The sequence below is a fragment of the Daldinia vernicosa genome (genome assembly GCF_022497035.1).
Source record: "Daldinia vernicosa strain CBS 139.73 unplaced genomic scaffold F5Y00scaffold_7, whole genome shotgun sequence".
In the NCBI taxonomy this organism is placed as follows: domain Eukaryota; kingdom Fungi; phylum Ascomycota; class Sordariomycetes; order Xylariales; family Hypoxylaceae; genus Daldinia; species Daldinia vernicosa.
Genome location: NW_025953923.1, coordinates 563066 through 575948, shown reverse-complemented (window position 1 = coordinate 575948; position 12883 = coordinate 563066). Strand labels below are relative to the sequence as shown.

The following is a 12883-nucleotide window of genomic DNA, read 5'->3' as shown; positions in this document are numbered from 1 at the left end:
AATAGGAGCTTTGTAAGATGTTACTATCCTTGGCGGTATGCAGATATGAGGTGTGACATATTATCTGGCCATGATGGAATACGCGCAAATCACATCGCAGGAATGACCAGAGGCAGCCTACTCCGCCTTTCCGTTATACCGGCATACCCCCGTATTTGCTACAACAGAGGCAGAGGAGTCGTACTTAACTTGTTTAGTTCTGTCTCTTACCTGTTACGGCCCCTAATGCGCGTGCCGGTCCAGCCGATCAGGTTTCAGCAGCGTCCCCGATCCACATGAAGATGTCATTGCTAACTAAGCTCGTAATGAGGTAGCCTATGTATGAGGAAGCTGCTCCATTAGGTACCTACCTAGATTACCTATATAAGCATGTTTCATCTGTATTCTTTTGAATTTTTGGTTCTTAACAAAGACAACTTAACAATTTTGACGAATAAACAAGACGAACAAACCATCTTAACGACTTTTTTTTTTATCGTTATAAACTAGCAAACATGTTCGGATTTGGTATGTTCAGCGCTAAGATGGATTACCCACCGCTATGTGTTGTGAAGCTAATTACAATTAGACGACGCTAAGAACGCCCGCGACGAGGTCTACGACGGCCAGCCTCACGAGTCGAAGCTGTCCCACGAGTTCATAGGTGGTGCTGCCTCCTTCGAGGCCATGAAGCTCTTCGAGGACCGTCAACGCAAAGAAGGTATGCTTGCTACCACAACATCGAGCGACTATACTTGGCGCTTGGAATAAATACACTAGTTAGTAATAATTAGGTAGCTGACATATCCTCGCTTGCAGGCAAGGCAGTCGACCACGCCTTCGCGAAGGAACTCCTTGCCGGCATCGCAGGCGCCGAGGTCGACAAGCTCATCGAGACGAAGGGTCTGGACTTTGTAGACCGCGAGAAGGCCAAGCACCACGCTAAGAGGCAAGCCGAGGAGTTGTATGACCAGCAGTACGGCGGCCAGGACCAGTATGACCCGTAAGTACCTAGTCTCGGTTGATACCTCTTTTCGTCAAGTATACCTAAATAGGAAGAATATAATGCTGATTTTTGGGCTACGCAGTAACAACAGCAGCCGCCACCCCTCGATGGACTACTAGATCTGAGAATTCTATCTCGGTTCGTGTGCGGGCACTGGGAATCGGTAGCTAGATGGTAGCTATGAATGAATGAATGAATGGAATGAAATCAATATGAATAAAAGACTTGCCGAGTAGTTGTGATGAGATGAAAGGTATGTTTATCTGCGCAAAGGTGATTGAGCGTAAGGAGTGCTGTAGTCTTCGCTCATGATAAGTGTTTTTATTCTAGAATTGTTCTATTTACCTTAGATACCTAGAGTAGCTCCCTGCTAGAGTAACGACTAGTTTCTGATCAAGCAAGGAATTGCCGAAATTTTTATTTTATTTCAACAGCTATGCCCCCAATGACTAAAAGAGCGGTATATGTGCTGTATATGGAGCTTGATTGACTGATTGAGTTTATATGAATGAAGGAAGAGCCTGGCTTATATACGTGTTCTCATTAAGGTACCTTGTATTGTACCTCACAGCAAACCCTTGAGCACACATATATCTATATCAGTCCCGAGAACTCAAAGTCAGGTCTTCAAGGTCCCCTACCTATATGTTGGTCTGAACTTTTCAAAAGTCTGTCCTAGATCAATATTCATGCCTGTTTCCGCAATCAAATAATGCCACCTGTGAATTCATTATCTCTGAAAATTTACATACGCCAAGTGCTGACGGTAATTATCTTCGTTTCCCGCCCATATTTGTCAGCTCAATCTATCGCAATGGCATCCCTCCAGACGGTGACACCGGCTATGTAGTGTTCAGCAGGGAGTTGAAAACGAGCAAGCGTCAGGTTGCCTACTTGAGAGTGGAAGAGGACGAGCCCCTAAATATAGCCCCGTATCCTCCAGCTATTCCTTTGCCAGCAGTGTACCTAAGTAAACAACGCCATCCACCGCGGTATCCAGTAGCACCCGATAACTGGCTGGCACATTGGTATCTCAGACTTTTCCCATCTGTTTTTAAAAACGCCGGTGATTATTGACACGGCCAGCTTCCTGATCCGCACATGCTCATCGTCCTCCGCGTCCGCTCGCTCTTGCTCTACTAACGGTCGCTCGTCCTCTGGCCAGACCGACACCACGACCTCTCGCGTTGCGACTTCGGAACATAGGGGCATTCCTACGGTGACTGTTAGTTATCCAAAATTGCTTCTTCCTAAAACGCGTGGTGCATACTTCAACATGTCGGGTACGATAAAGAATCGCACGTGGCTGCCGCGGATATACACCTGATCCAAGTGGCTTACTCGTCCGTCGCGCGCCGTGACCGTGATGTCCTTGAGTTGTACGTTCATGTTGTCCTCGGCTACGCGTAGAGAAGTTAGTTAGCTTCGAGGGCTCCCCGTGAAAAGTTGTATTAGCAAAATAAAACGCGAGTTTACCTTCGAGTAGCTTGCCGCGATACGTCTGGCCCGAGGTAATCTCCAAGGTCACGATATGACCTTGCGCCTCGTTGAGAAGCTTGATGGGAATGCCGATTGTCGACGTCATCTTGCTTAAATTGGAAGGAGAGTAGTTGCAGAAGGCCTTCTGTAACTAGAGACGACGATAGGGCGCGGTCGAAGTTCGTTAGGTATGTACGGTTCGCGGCGCTTTAAAGGTATTGTGTATGTATGTGTATTATTGATACATGGACAATTGGAAACCGAAGCAATCGAATGGATTGCTGAGGCTGGATGCTGGAGCTTGAGGTGGGAGGTCGGATTTTCCGCTCCGGTATGTGGCTTGACTTAGACCCACTCTGCGCATCTCACCGAATCCATTTTTGCTCACCTTTTTTCTCTTGGCAAGTTGGAAGTTGGAACCCTGCGTATATCGGTACTTAGGTACTTGCCCCTCCAAAAAAGTTACGGAGATTGCCCCTCCATTTGACTCACTGGCTGTTGCGACGCCGTAATCCTCCAGTTGTCCTTCTACTTGAGAAGCTGATTACTCCTGCCACATTTTCCAATTGAAGGGCTCTAAGCTGGCTTGGAGTTCTTATTGATACCCAAGACTGACGAATTAACTCAAACATTAAACATGGCTTCAGAGCTCGAGGCACCGACCAAAGAGGTCCCGTCTGCTGCGGATCCTAATGTTCCGACTTCTCATCCGTCAAAGCAGACAGTTGACCCTTGGAATGTGGCTGGCGAGGTTGGTGAGGATGGTAAAGTTAAGGCGATCGACTATAAGAAGTTAGTGGAGGAGTTTGGCACCAAGTTGATCGACAAGGAGATACTAGAGAGATTCGAAAGGGTTACCGGTCACAAGCCTCATCGCTTCTTGCGACGCCAAATCGTCTTTAGCGAACGCGACCTCGGTATAATATTGGATCGTTACGAGAAGGTATAGCTTGAAAAGACAGACAATTAGTTATTGGCTATATCTAAGTAATGGTCTTTAGGGTGAACCTTTCTTCTTATACACTGGTCGTGGTCCTAGTAGCGACAGCATGCACATCGGACATACACAGATCTTCGACTTCTGCAAGTTAGTATATATCCGGAACTTAATTTAATTATATAACATATAAAGAGAAGTAGGCTGACCAAGTTGTTCTAGGTGGTTACAGGATGTATTTGATGTGCCCCTGGTTATCATGCTTACGGATGGTTCGTATTTTTATACCGTCTTAACTGACTACGATGGCTAATAGCATCGTTTAAATAGACGAAAAGTTTCTCTTCTCAGAAAAGAGGACAGTTGAGGAAGTCATTGGTTACTCGCGAACCAACTGTCAGGACATCATCGCCATAGGCTTTGACCCTAACAAGACCTTCATTTTCTCCGACTACGAATTCATGGGCGGGGCTTTCTATAAAAATGTCACTCGATTCGCCAAACTAGTTACCTACAACCAAGCAAAAGCTACGTTTGGTTTCGACGAAAGGTATGTTCTCATTATTTATTCCGTCACCTCATTGAGCTATTCTATTTGTGCACACGTGACAACCATCAACTAACATCAGCATAGCTCGAATATCGGGAAGATTCACTTCACCAGTATACAGGGTGCTACTGCATTCGCGACTACCTTTCCGCACATATTTGGTGACGACGAAAAGAAGACCGCGAGTATCCCATGTCTCATTCCCTGCGCTATCGACCAAGACCCCTATTTCCGGTTGACTAGAGATTGCGCTGCCAGGCTAAAATACGCCAAACCTTCTTTAATCCATTCCCGGTTCCTCGACGCCCTACAGGGCCCGGGCTCGAAAATGTCTGCCAGCATCGATTCTTCTGCCATCTTCATGAAGGATACTCCTAAACAAATCAAGGATAAGGTCAACAAATATGCTTTCTCCGGTGGCCAAGTTAGCGCGGAAGAGCAAAGGGAGAAGGGCGGGAATCCCGACATAGATGTTTCCTACCAGTATCTGCAGTTTTTCATGGATGATGATGAAGTATGTTATCACTTCTACCCCTATTTACTTCCAATACTAATAAATATCTAGGAACTAGCAAAAATTGGACAGGATTATAGGGAAGGCAAGCTTCTAACTGGAGAAGTATGTATTATTGCCTCTACATGGGTATTAATTCGCTAACTTTTCCCCTAGCTCAAAGCAATATGTATCAAGTATCTCCAGGACTACGTCGCCGCCTTCCAAGAGCGGAGAGCGAAGGTAACGGAAGAGACTGTCAAATTATTCATGTCTGTGCGACCATTGACGTGGAGAGGTAATCCCAGAGCGCAGAGAACTATCCCCGTTGTAGAAGCGGCAGAGACAAAGCCCGAAGGTCAAGACGGAGAAGGTAAGCTGACGAAAAACCAGTTGAAGAAGTTAGAAAAGGAGAAACAGATAGCTGCGAAGAAGGCTGCTAAGGCTGCGGAAAAGGAAGCTGCAAAGGCCGCCGCGTAACTCTAGTCAACATGAATCAACTTTCAAGAAGTGTATATTAGACCTCCCTCTATTTTATGAGGGTTATGTGACTCTCTCGACCATCTGCCCAAGGTTAGGTACCTAAGCATCTATTAATGAAGATGATAGTTTATGACTCGGCTAGGTAATTCTGTACAACCGCAACAGTTATTCAAATATAACCGGCTGTCTCCGCCTACGATCAACTTTAAGCTCAAAGACATCCAACCTTTGATACCCACCCGCAATATCGTGGTACTGTTTCCCCTCTACACAATCCTCCAAGTCAACATCGGCATATAGGATGCCTTCCTCCTTCTGAAGGAAATCCACCTGCACCTTTTCTGAAGTCTTGGGGTTCAACGTGAAGCCGGGAAGTAGGGTCCCCGTCGTATCAAGAAACATTGTAGCGCCTCTTGGTAAGCGCTCCAGTCCCTGCGCTACTGAGGATCTTACTACCTCTTGCTCGCTAGAACTGGATGAAGACACTGCTGAAGACAATGCTAAAGACAATGCGATGGATGCGATGGCATCTTCGCCGAGGACGCCGGCGCAGAGCACACCGAAACATTTCGCTTCGAAACAGTGCGCTGCGGCGCGTGTTCTGTTTGCACCGACGTTGTCGTAGTCTACTCCGGGGGCGATAGTTAAACGGCGAGGTTGGGCGTCGATTTTACTGCTCTCTACGACGTGGGTTGATCGTGTATCACCATGTGGTAACCGCGTAGGCCACACCGCAGGCCAGGTACTGATATGGATCTGCTCGCCCTGCGCCGTCATGGTGTACAAGGCCAGCGGATTTGTATTTTCCCCGCAGATCAGCACTCCGACCTTGCCAAACTTCGTCTCGGCAACTTGAAGGCCGTGCCCGTCTCCCGGAGCCCAGGTAAGCTTTTCGTAGAAGGTGGGCATGAGCTTCCGATGATGAACTAGGATCTCGCCGTCGGCTCCGATGAGCACGTTCGAGTTAAATAGCGTGGCGCTGCTGTAGCGGACCTTTTCGGAGAATCCGAGACTGACGAGCACGCCGAATTGCTTGGCTGCTGCGCGGATTGCGTCTACTTCTTCGCCGTCGGCGTAGATGGACTCTGTCACCATACGCTGGAAGAAGGCATGGTTCTCGGTCGGAACACGCAGCGCGCTCCAGACAGGGAACGCGGGGATATACGACTCGGGGAATACCACGAGATTCGCCTTATTCCCCGCGGCTTCTTGGATCAGCGATATCGCCTTAAGGGTCGTGTCCTTGGCGGACAGGAAGACCGGCGAGACATGACATGCTGCGATCCGCGTTGAACTGGTTTCGTTGCCCATTGCTACTGATGAGCATTTGGTTTCCGAAGGAGAGCTTTCAAACATCGGCGCTTAATTTCTTTATTTATATGAGGTATCGCTTTCTCCTCATATTGACGGGTACCCGCATGTATATAAATACTGGATCCTACTAGATCCTCCCTCTTATGTAGAACTTACCCAATACAACTTATATTACAATCATTGTGACAAAGTGCTTCTAATAACCGATTGCTTCGGGCTCTGAACTCGGCACCCCGGGATTTGCTCATTGGTGAAAACTTGCGCGCAACGGCGCGGAGGCATGAGGGGAATCGCATGATGTTGACCTATAGCCGGGTTTTTGGATTAAATACCGAGGGTTCGTATCTTTATATGTTTGGTTGGCGTTATTTCCGGGCTATATAGAGAGAATTGATGTGCCATTTTGTTTGTTAATATGAATATATTCTTGCTGAGGCGGATACTCACATCCGGTACCTTGGGAAATATCGCGGTTTCATGTAACATCCAAGCAACGACTTATAAACCCGATTAATGGACTATGTATGTGGCATCTAATGTGAAAATTTGAATATTGAAGCCTTAGATAGAAGTCAGGGTTGGTTTTTGTTCTAATAGTAGGATGTCGATTTTACCCCTTTTTATTACCTATTTTATTTTCAAGGATATGACGCCTTAAGACATGTACATCTCCCACTCGTTTAACTTAAATACCTAAAATCCATCTTAAATAGCTTTATCTTTTATTTCTATAATATAATTAAATAATTACCTAGTTCTATGTAATAGGACATCGATAATTCTAAATCTCTGTTCTAAGTAAACTCTAAAGTTTTAGAGAAAATGGAGTGTTAAGGGTGAGAGTTAGCACGAAATAGATGGTGCGATGCATAACGAACGCTTGCTATCAAATGATGATTCGATGCTTTTTTCGCAAGCAAAATTCCGTGAATCTGAGCTTTAGAAAGTATTATAATTTGACCGCGAAGCGTGTTCTTAGGTATTCTCCGTAATGGTAGAATAGCCATGGCACTGGAGTAAAGGCTAGACAAATAAAGCCCAAGACACTATTGCCCCATCCTAGCCCTAGTTTTGCGTAAAGCGGCGGAGCAATAAAAGTAAGGAAGGCTCCGAAGGGGGCACGAATGACGACGTTAGCAGCCATTGCTGAAGCTGCGGCTTGAGGCCCAAAAGCATCAACTAGATAGGTTTGGGAGGGTAGGATAACAAAGAGGCTCCCGACTCCGATGATGAAGGTCCCGATCTCAGGAAATATCCAATGAGTTTTATAGTACGCGGTCCACCCATATATGAAGCATCCGATGGGTGTAATAGGCGCAAACCATTTCATCAGAATGAGTCGTTGCTCCGGTTTAGCGGGTGTATTGCCCCCTTTCTGACCGAGCAGCTTATCACTCATGATTGTGAATAGGAATAGACCGCATAGCATCCCTATCCCAAGGCCTAGATACGCCAAACCAGCAGTGCTAGGGCTGAATCCGTATTGATCTTTGAATATAGCCGGGAACGTAGTAAAGAGGAGAAACACGAACCCAAACAGCACGCCACCGTAAAGGGATAACAGCAGGGTAACAGGTGAGAAGATAGCCATCTTCACTGGACGTACAATGGATCGTGTAAGAAGTTCGCGAGGGGATAGCTTCAAATCCAATTTGGAAGTAAGCTCCGTATTTCCCGTTTCCCTCCGGAGACGCTCGGTCTTTCGCTGAAGTAGAACTGTGGCGTTGGTCTCTCTCAAGAACGTAAGAGAAGCTAGGCCGAGGGCACCGGACTACGAATAGACAGCTTTATTAGGCCATGAATATATGATTATGGAGTACCTAGGCTAGCTTACCGCAATAAGAATAATCCAAAATGTCCAACGCCAACCGATATCTTGAGCTACAAATCCACCGATGATGGGCCCAATTGACTATGCGTTATTAGTAACAACTCATTAGGTTTTGGTATCAAGTGTGTACATACAGGTCCTAGAAGTGGCCCAATGACGAACATTGCCATGGCCTTGCCCCGATTCTCCTGCCGCGTCACATCGGCTATAGTGCCGCCTCCTATTGTCATAGGCCCCGAGGATGCGCAACCGGCGAAAAATCGGAAAACGAGGAACATTGCGGTATTCTTGCTAAGGGCGCATCCAAGCGTAAAGGCGAGGTATATTAAGTTACAGACATGGTAGATGATGAGGCGGCCGTACAGCTCGGAGAGCGGCGCGAGGAATAGAGGCCCTATCATGAAGCCTAGGACGTAGATGCTGACCGTGAAAGTGGCAAGCACGGAGCTGGTGATGTGGAATTCTTGGGCCAGTTCTGCTGCGCCGGGAGCGAACATAGTCGAAGCTAAGTTCCTAGGAGCGAGTTAGGAATAATGCTAAGGTCAATATACTACTTATCTGTACACAGAAGAGGAGACGAGAAATTACTTACGCGAAGAGGACGAATAGACTGACATACGCAACATGGAGGCCCTTCTTCCATGTTGGCCAATTAAGAGGATTTACTGGATCATTGGGACCATCCCAATCGACAATATTCGGGTCATAAGGTGGCTTTTCCGCCAGACTTCTAGCCTGTTCAATGTCTCCTTTGCTGTCGCTAGAAGGCCTACCTGTTAGGGATCCTCCATGCTCGGACTTTTGACCGTCTTGGTCGGACATGATAAATCGTATTTAGCCACGTTTAAGAGGAAAAGGGATAGGCAAATAAACAGCGGCTTTGGGGACGTAGGGTTTATATGGCTGAATTAAAAAATAGTATGTGGATTAATAGAGTACAGAGGATACTATTCAAAAATCAGACTGATACCTATGCTTAGAATACTTATATAACGCTCGAAAAGGAAAGGAATCTATAGAGAAGTATCTCGAATAATTTAAGCCCGAACAAGTATCATGAGATAGCGGGCGAACCCGATCCTCCGTCCGTTTCTTCTCGTGAGGCCGTCTATACAGATCGGAGCATCAGCTCGGATGGTCGGAGGGTGAGCGCACCAGCGTACCACGTCAACCTGCTTCAGCTCTCAATCTACACTGAGTCGGTCCTCAGTTTAAGTTTGAAAAGATTACCTAACTAAAGTATTTGTGATATCCGCTAGAGGCAGCGTAATATATTATATGACGTTTGCAGTTATGATTGTTAGATATGATTTTGAGATCGAGCGTAAGCTTTAATCTTGGGTAAGTTACCCCTTTATAGTTTAGTAAAAATACTCTTTCTAAGTTAGGTAGGGATAACTACCTAAGACTAAAAGTCATACCATATGAACTCAAACAATTGATTACTTCTAGTTGTATATACTAATGCGATAACAGATGTTTACCACCTTTGAACTTCGACCGTCGCATAGTTTAAGTGCGTATAAATTATGCATAGTGACCTGAGCCCCCCCTTTCCCCCCCTTTTCTGCTAGGTAGGTATTACCTGTAGGTACCTAGTATCTTAAGAGGTATTTATTCATTTTAGCAGCCACCACTTCTCGCGTGGAATAGGCAAATATAAGCTATAAGATACCCGTCCATATACCTAATATCTAGTATGTAGCGGCATATCCTCATAAGACGCTACGAAATATATCTGGTTACACCATGGCTTTAAACTTATTATTTCAGTGAGGGGCTAGACAGCAAGCCAACGCTCGCTTCTGGACTGCAAAAACTTGAGGACTGAGCCCCTATCCCTTGCAGTAGCAGAACACTATAACCATAGTTTTGGCGATACTCATAGTGAGATTTAGTACGTTTATTATCCATTTGGATTAGGATTCAGTCAACCCAATTTGAGAATGGGCAACGCGTTTCATTTTTATTTTCCTGTACGTTGCTTCCTCTTGACTTGGCAGACGGAAAGTGAAACGGCTAACAGGCGCATTTTAGGATAGCTTGTTGTTAAATTTATCTACGGCACAGCAGCTTGTTTTCACTTAGACAATTAGACGTCTGTATTATATATAACTAACAATTTCTGGTGTTGGTAGTTCTTCTTATATGGCATTAATAGAATCTTTACATTTGCTTTTCTTCGTAGTGGCCCATGTGCCCAAAGTATTATTCATAATCGGAGTGGCTCCCTCCCGGCTAGATGTTAAGACTTTGAGCTCAGGATAGGTAATTGATTGTTTGAGGCAAACTTTAGTAGATTAAAGCAAGGGATGTATAATACTGTAGATGAGGCCCGGGAACTAGGTTCTATAGATTATAGTTGAGCCATCAGATTCTAGAACCCATTCACGTTACCAATGCCATGTTAATAAGAGGAAAAGACATACGCTAGTCCCTCGGAGGAAGGTTGCGGCTAACGTTGCAATGGACGATTTAAAGGTACATCCGTCTGACGTCTCGGTAGATAGCCAATCGCATACATTGCCGTCTGAAACATATACGACCGTCGGTCTATCCGTTTCAGGCGACGAGTGGCTTGCGGAGGATACCGAGCCTACAGCATACATACGCAGTTACTATATGTAAAGTGTGTCCCCTACCGAAGGATTGCGGCATGGCGAAAAAGGTAAGGGTGATCCCAACACTCCTTACGCATTCGGTAAAGCGAGAGGAAGTGGAATTTCCTAAACTGTCAGTTTGCTATTTTATTTTAATTTCAAGGAGAAAATAAGGATGGAAGCATTCATTGGCGGATTTAATGATAGCGTACTTATATAAGAACGTATTGCTGTCTGAATACTAGAGTAGACCTAACCAGTGTGCGAATAATTCCATACACATCTAAATATCCATCATGCCGTCTATAAAATTAAGTGGTCTTTTATTAGCCCAGTCTCTTTTGTCGCTGGGCGCGAACGCTCTCCCGAGCGCATCCCGGATTAATAATGATGATGTTCGGGATCTCGGCCGGCGCGGTCTGGGCTTTGATACCGATACGCCGGATATCCTAAGATTTAGCGAATTATACGGCGCACCTGAAAACAACTTCGACTGCAAAAGCGACCGGAATCCCGTCGTCCTGCTCCATGGGCTCTCGGCAAACCGCCAAGTCGACCTGAACATGCTTCAATGGGAACTCAACAGGCGCGGTTACTGCACATTCTCTGAGACTTACGGTGCCTGGAGTTTGGTACCTTGGATTGGTGGTCTTAGACCAATGTCAGAATCGGCAAAAGATATCGCTAGCTTTGTGAAAGAAGTTAAGGATAAAACCGGCGCGGAAAAGGTCGATATTGTTGGTCACTCCGAGGGTGGTGTTCAAGCCATATACGTACCAATGACACAAGATGGTATCTCGGATATCGTGGAGCACGTGGTCGCGTTGGGACCGGCTATTCATGGTGCGAAGTACTTCGGCTTCACCGATCTATGGTATATCGGCGGGAATTTCACTCGCGCCCTCGCTAAGAAGGTCGTGGACGCGCTAGGATGCCCAGCCTGCGAAGACATGGCAACCGATGGCGGGATATACAACGACTTCAAGAATGCCGGCAAGATAGTGCAGCCCGGAAACAAAGTGACAGTTATCATGTCCAATTCGGATACGCTGGTATCGCCGGATGTCAGCAGGATTGACGAGGAAGGGGCAACTAACGTTATCGTTCAGGATACTTGTCCCGAGGACAAAGTTGGACATGCAGGACTCATGTGGGATAAGAGTGTCTGGAGATTAATTGTGAATGCGTTGGAAGAAAATAATGATGCCGTTTTCGAGTGCGAAAAGGGACTCGTTATCTAATGTATAGGCATCTTATAACTGTATATAGGTATTAATAGAGAAAACCACCTAAAGCAACGGGAATAATGGCGCAAGATGGTTTACGGATTGTTTATTAAGAATTTCAAGCATCAAAAGCGTCTGTGATATTAACAATCAACTCTCCTATATTTTATTAAGAGCAAGGCTAGTCGGGCAGTATATTCGGTATAATTGCATGAATAGCGGGGTTGGCAAGTATGTATCAAACAATCGGTACGCACGATTACCTAAGTGATGATTCAGGGCAATATGGATGTAATTACTGATGATCTTATTGTACATAGTATGTTGTTATGAGTGTCTAAGATCGTGAGAACGCGTGGAACGCGAGTAATTACAGGGAAATCAGAGATTTCAAGTCACCTGACAGCGCTGACTAATCTGACAGTTACCTATGTAAAAGCGCAGCTAGTATTTTACGTGTTAACGCAACGTTTTTTTAACTTCCGTAATTTTCAGCCTCGTAGCGTCTTTTCATTGATTGGCCTTTTCCTTAGTTAATTGCCATGCTTATTGCTAATGTAGAACTTCCAAGTGCTGACTACCTCCCAGCATGGGACTTACGATTGGTGGTGAAGGTGAACCTGTTCGCTCACCTACGCGACCAAAGATTGTGCCAAATTTTAGAGGAGATGGTTATGGTTATAAGTAAACATAACGGTTCGTATAGCTACCTAGGTATATTTCCTCCCTGGGGTTATAATAAGGTGTGAGCACCGCCTTACCAACGCTCACCCGCGGACTAGTCCTTTTTCTTGCTTTTATATATTTTTTTCATACATTAAACACTTTTCTAATCCAATTTTAATATATCACCCACATCACATCGCTCCCCCGTAAGCATAGAGTATAGAAACTGAAATAGCTAGACTGGGGGGGGGGGGGGGGGGGGGGGGGGCGGGGGGGGGGGGGGGGGGGGGGGGGGGGGGGGGGGGGGGGGGGGGGCGGG

The 12883-nt window shown here is 45.9% G+C and overlaps 6 protein-coding genes across 6 annotated transcripts; 3 read left to right on the top strand and 3 right to left on the bottom strand.

Annotated features, from left to right (window-relative positions):
* The first annotated feature begins 387 nt into the window (after positions 1–387).
* Positions 388–1427, top strand: F5Y00DRAFT_227871 (uncharacterized protein). Its single transcript, XM_048006552.1, has 4 exons — positions 388–507; positions 569–700; positions 799–982; positions 1068–1427. The coding sequence occupies exons 1-4, from the start codon at positions 495–497 to the stop codon at positions 1102–1104; spliced, it is 366 nt and encodes a 121-aa protein (XP_047868271.1). The 5' UTR covers positions 388–494; the 3' UTR covers positions 1105–1427.
* A 27-nt stretch (positions 1428–1454) lies between these two features.
* On the bottom strand, positions 1455–2751 carry F5Y00DRAFT_227870 (Sm-like ribonucleoprotein). Its single transcript, XM_048006551.1, has 3 exons — positions 2462–2751; positions 2256–2385; positions 1455–2199 (listed from the first exon to the last, which is right to left on the bottom strand). Exons 1-3 carry the CDS (start codon positions 2568–2570, stop codon positions 2091–2093), a joined length of 348 nt encoding a protein of 115 aa, XP_047868270.1. The 5' UTR covers positions 2571–2751; the 3' UTR covers positions 1455–2090.
* Positions 2752–2946: 195 nt separating this feature from the next.
* On the top strand, positions 2947–5064 carry F5Y00DRAFT_227868 (tryptophanyl-tRNA synthetase). The gene is made up of 7 exons (XM_048006550.1): positions 2947–3407; positions 3466–3551; positions 3624–3673; positions 3732–3951; positions 4036–4465; positions 4517–4570; positions 4622–5064. Exons 1-7 carry the CDS (start codon positions 3102–3104, stop codon positions 4922–4924), a joined length of 1449 nt encoding a protein of 482 aa, XP_047868269.1. The 5' UTR covers positions 2947–3101; the 3' UTR covers positions 4925–5064.
* Positions 5065–5092: 28 nt separating this feature from the next.
* On the bottom strand, positions 5093–6238 carry F5Y00DRAFT_258746 (nitrilase; the record flags this gene model as incomplete). The annotated part of the gene is made up of 1 exon (XM_048010756.1): positions 5093–6238. The coding sequence occupies one exon, from the start codon at positions 6236–6238 to the stop codon at positions 5093–5095; it is 1146 nt and encodes a 381-aa protein (XP_047868268.1).
* Positions 6239–6953: 715 nt separating this feature from the next.
* On the bottom strand, positions 6954–9057 carry F5Y00DRAFT_227864 (MFS general substrate transporter). The gene is made up of 4 exons (XM_048006549.1): positions 8665–9057; positions 8207–8585; positions 8076–8153; positions 6954–8012 (listed from the first exon to the last, which is right to left on the bottom strand). The coding sequence occupies exons 1-4, from the start codon at positions 8892–8894 to the stop codon at positions 7191–7193; spliced, it is 1509 nt and encodes a 502-aa protein (XP_047868267.1). The 5' UTR covers positions 8895–9057; the 3' UTR covers positions 6954–7190.
* Positions 9058–10862: 1805 nt separating this feature from the next.
* F5Y00DRAFT_227859 (alpha/beta-hydrolase) lies at positions 10863–12215 on the top strand. The gene has a single exon (XM_048006548.1). The coding sequence runs from the start codon at positions 10969–10971 to the stop codon at positions 11911–11913; it is 945 nt and encodes a 314-aa protein (XP_047868266.1). The 5' UTR covers positions 10863–10968; the 3' UTR covers positions 11914–12215.
* The last annotated feature ends 668 nt before the right edge of the window (positions 12216–12883 follow it).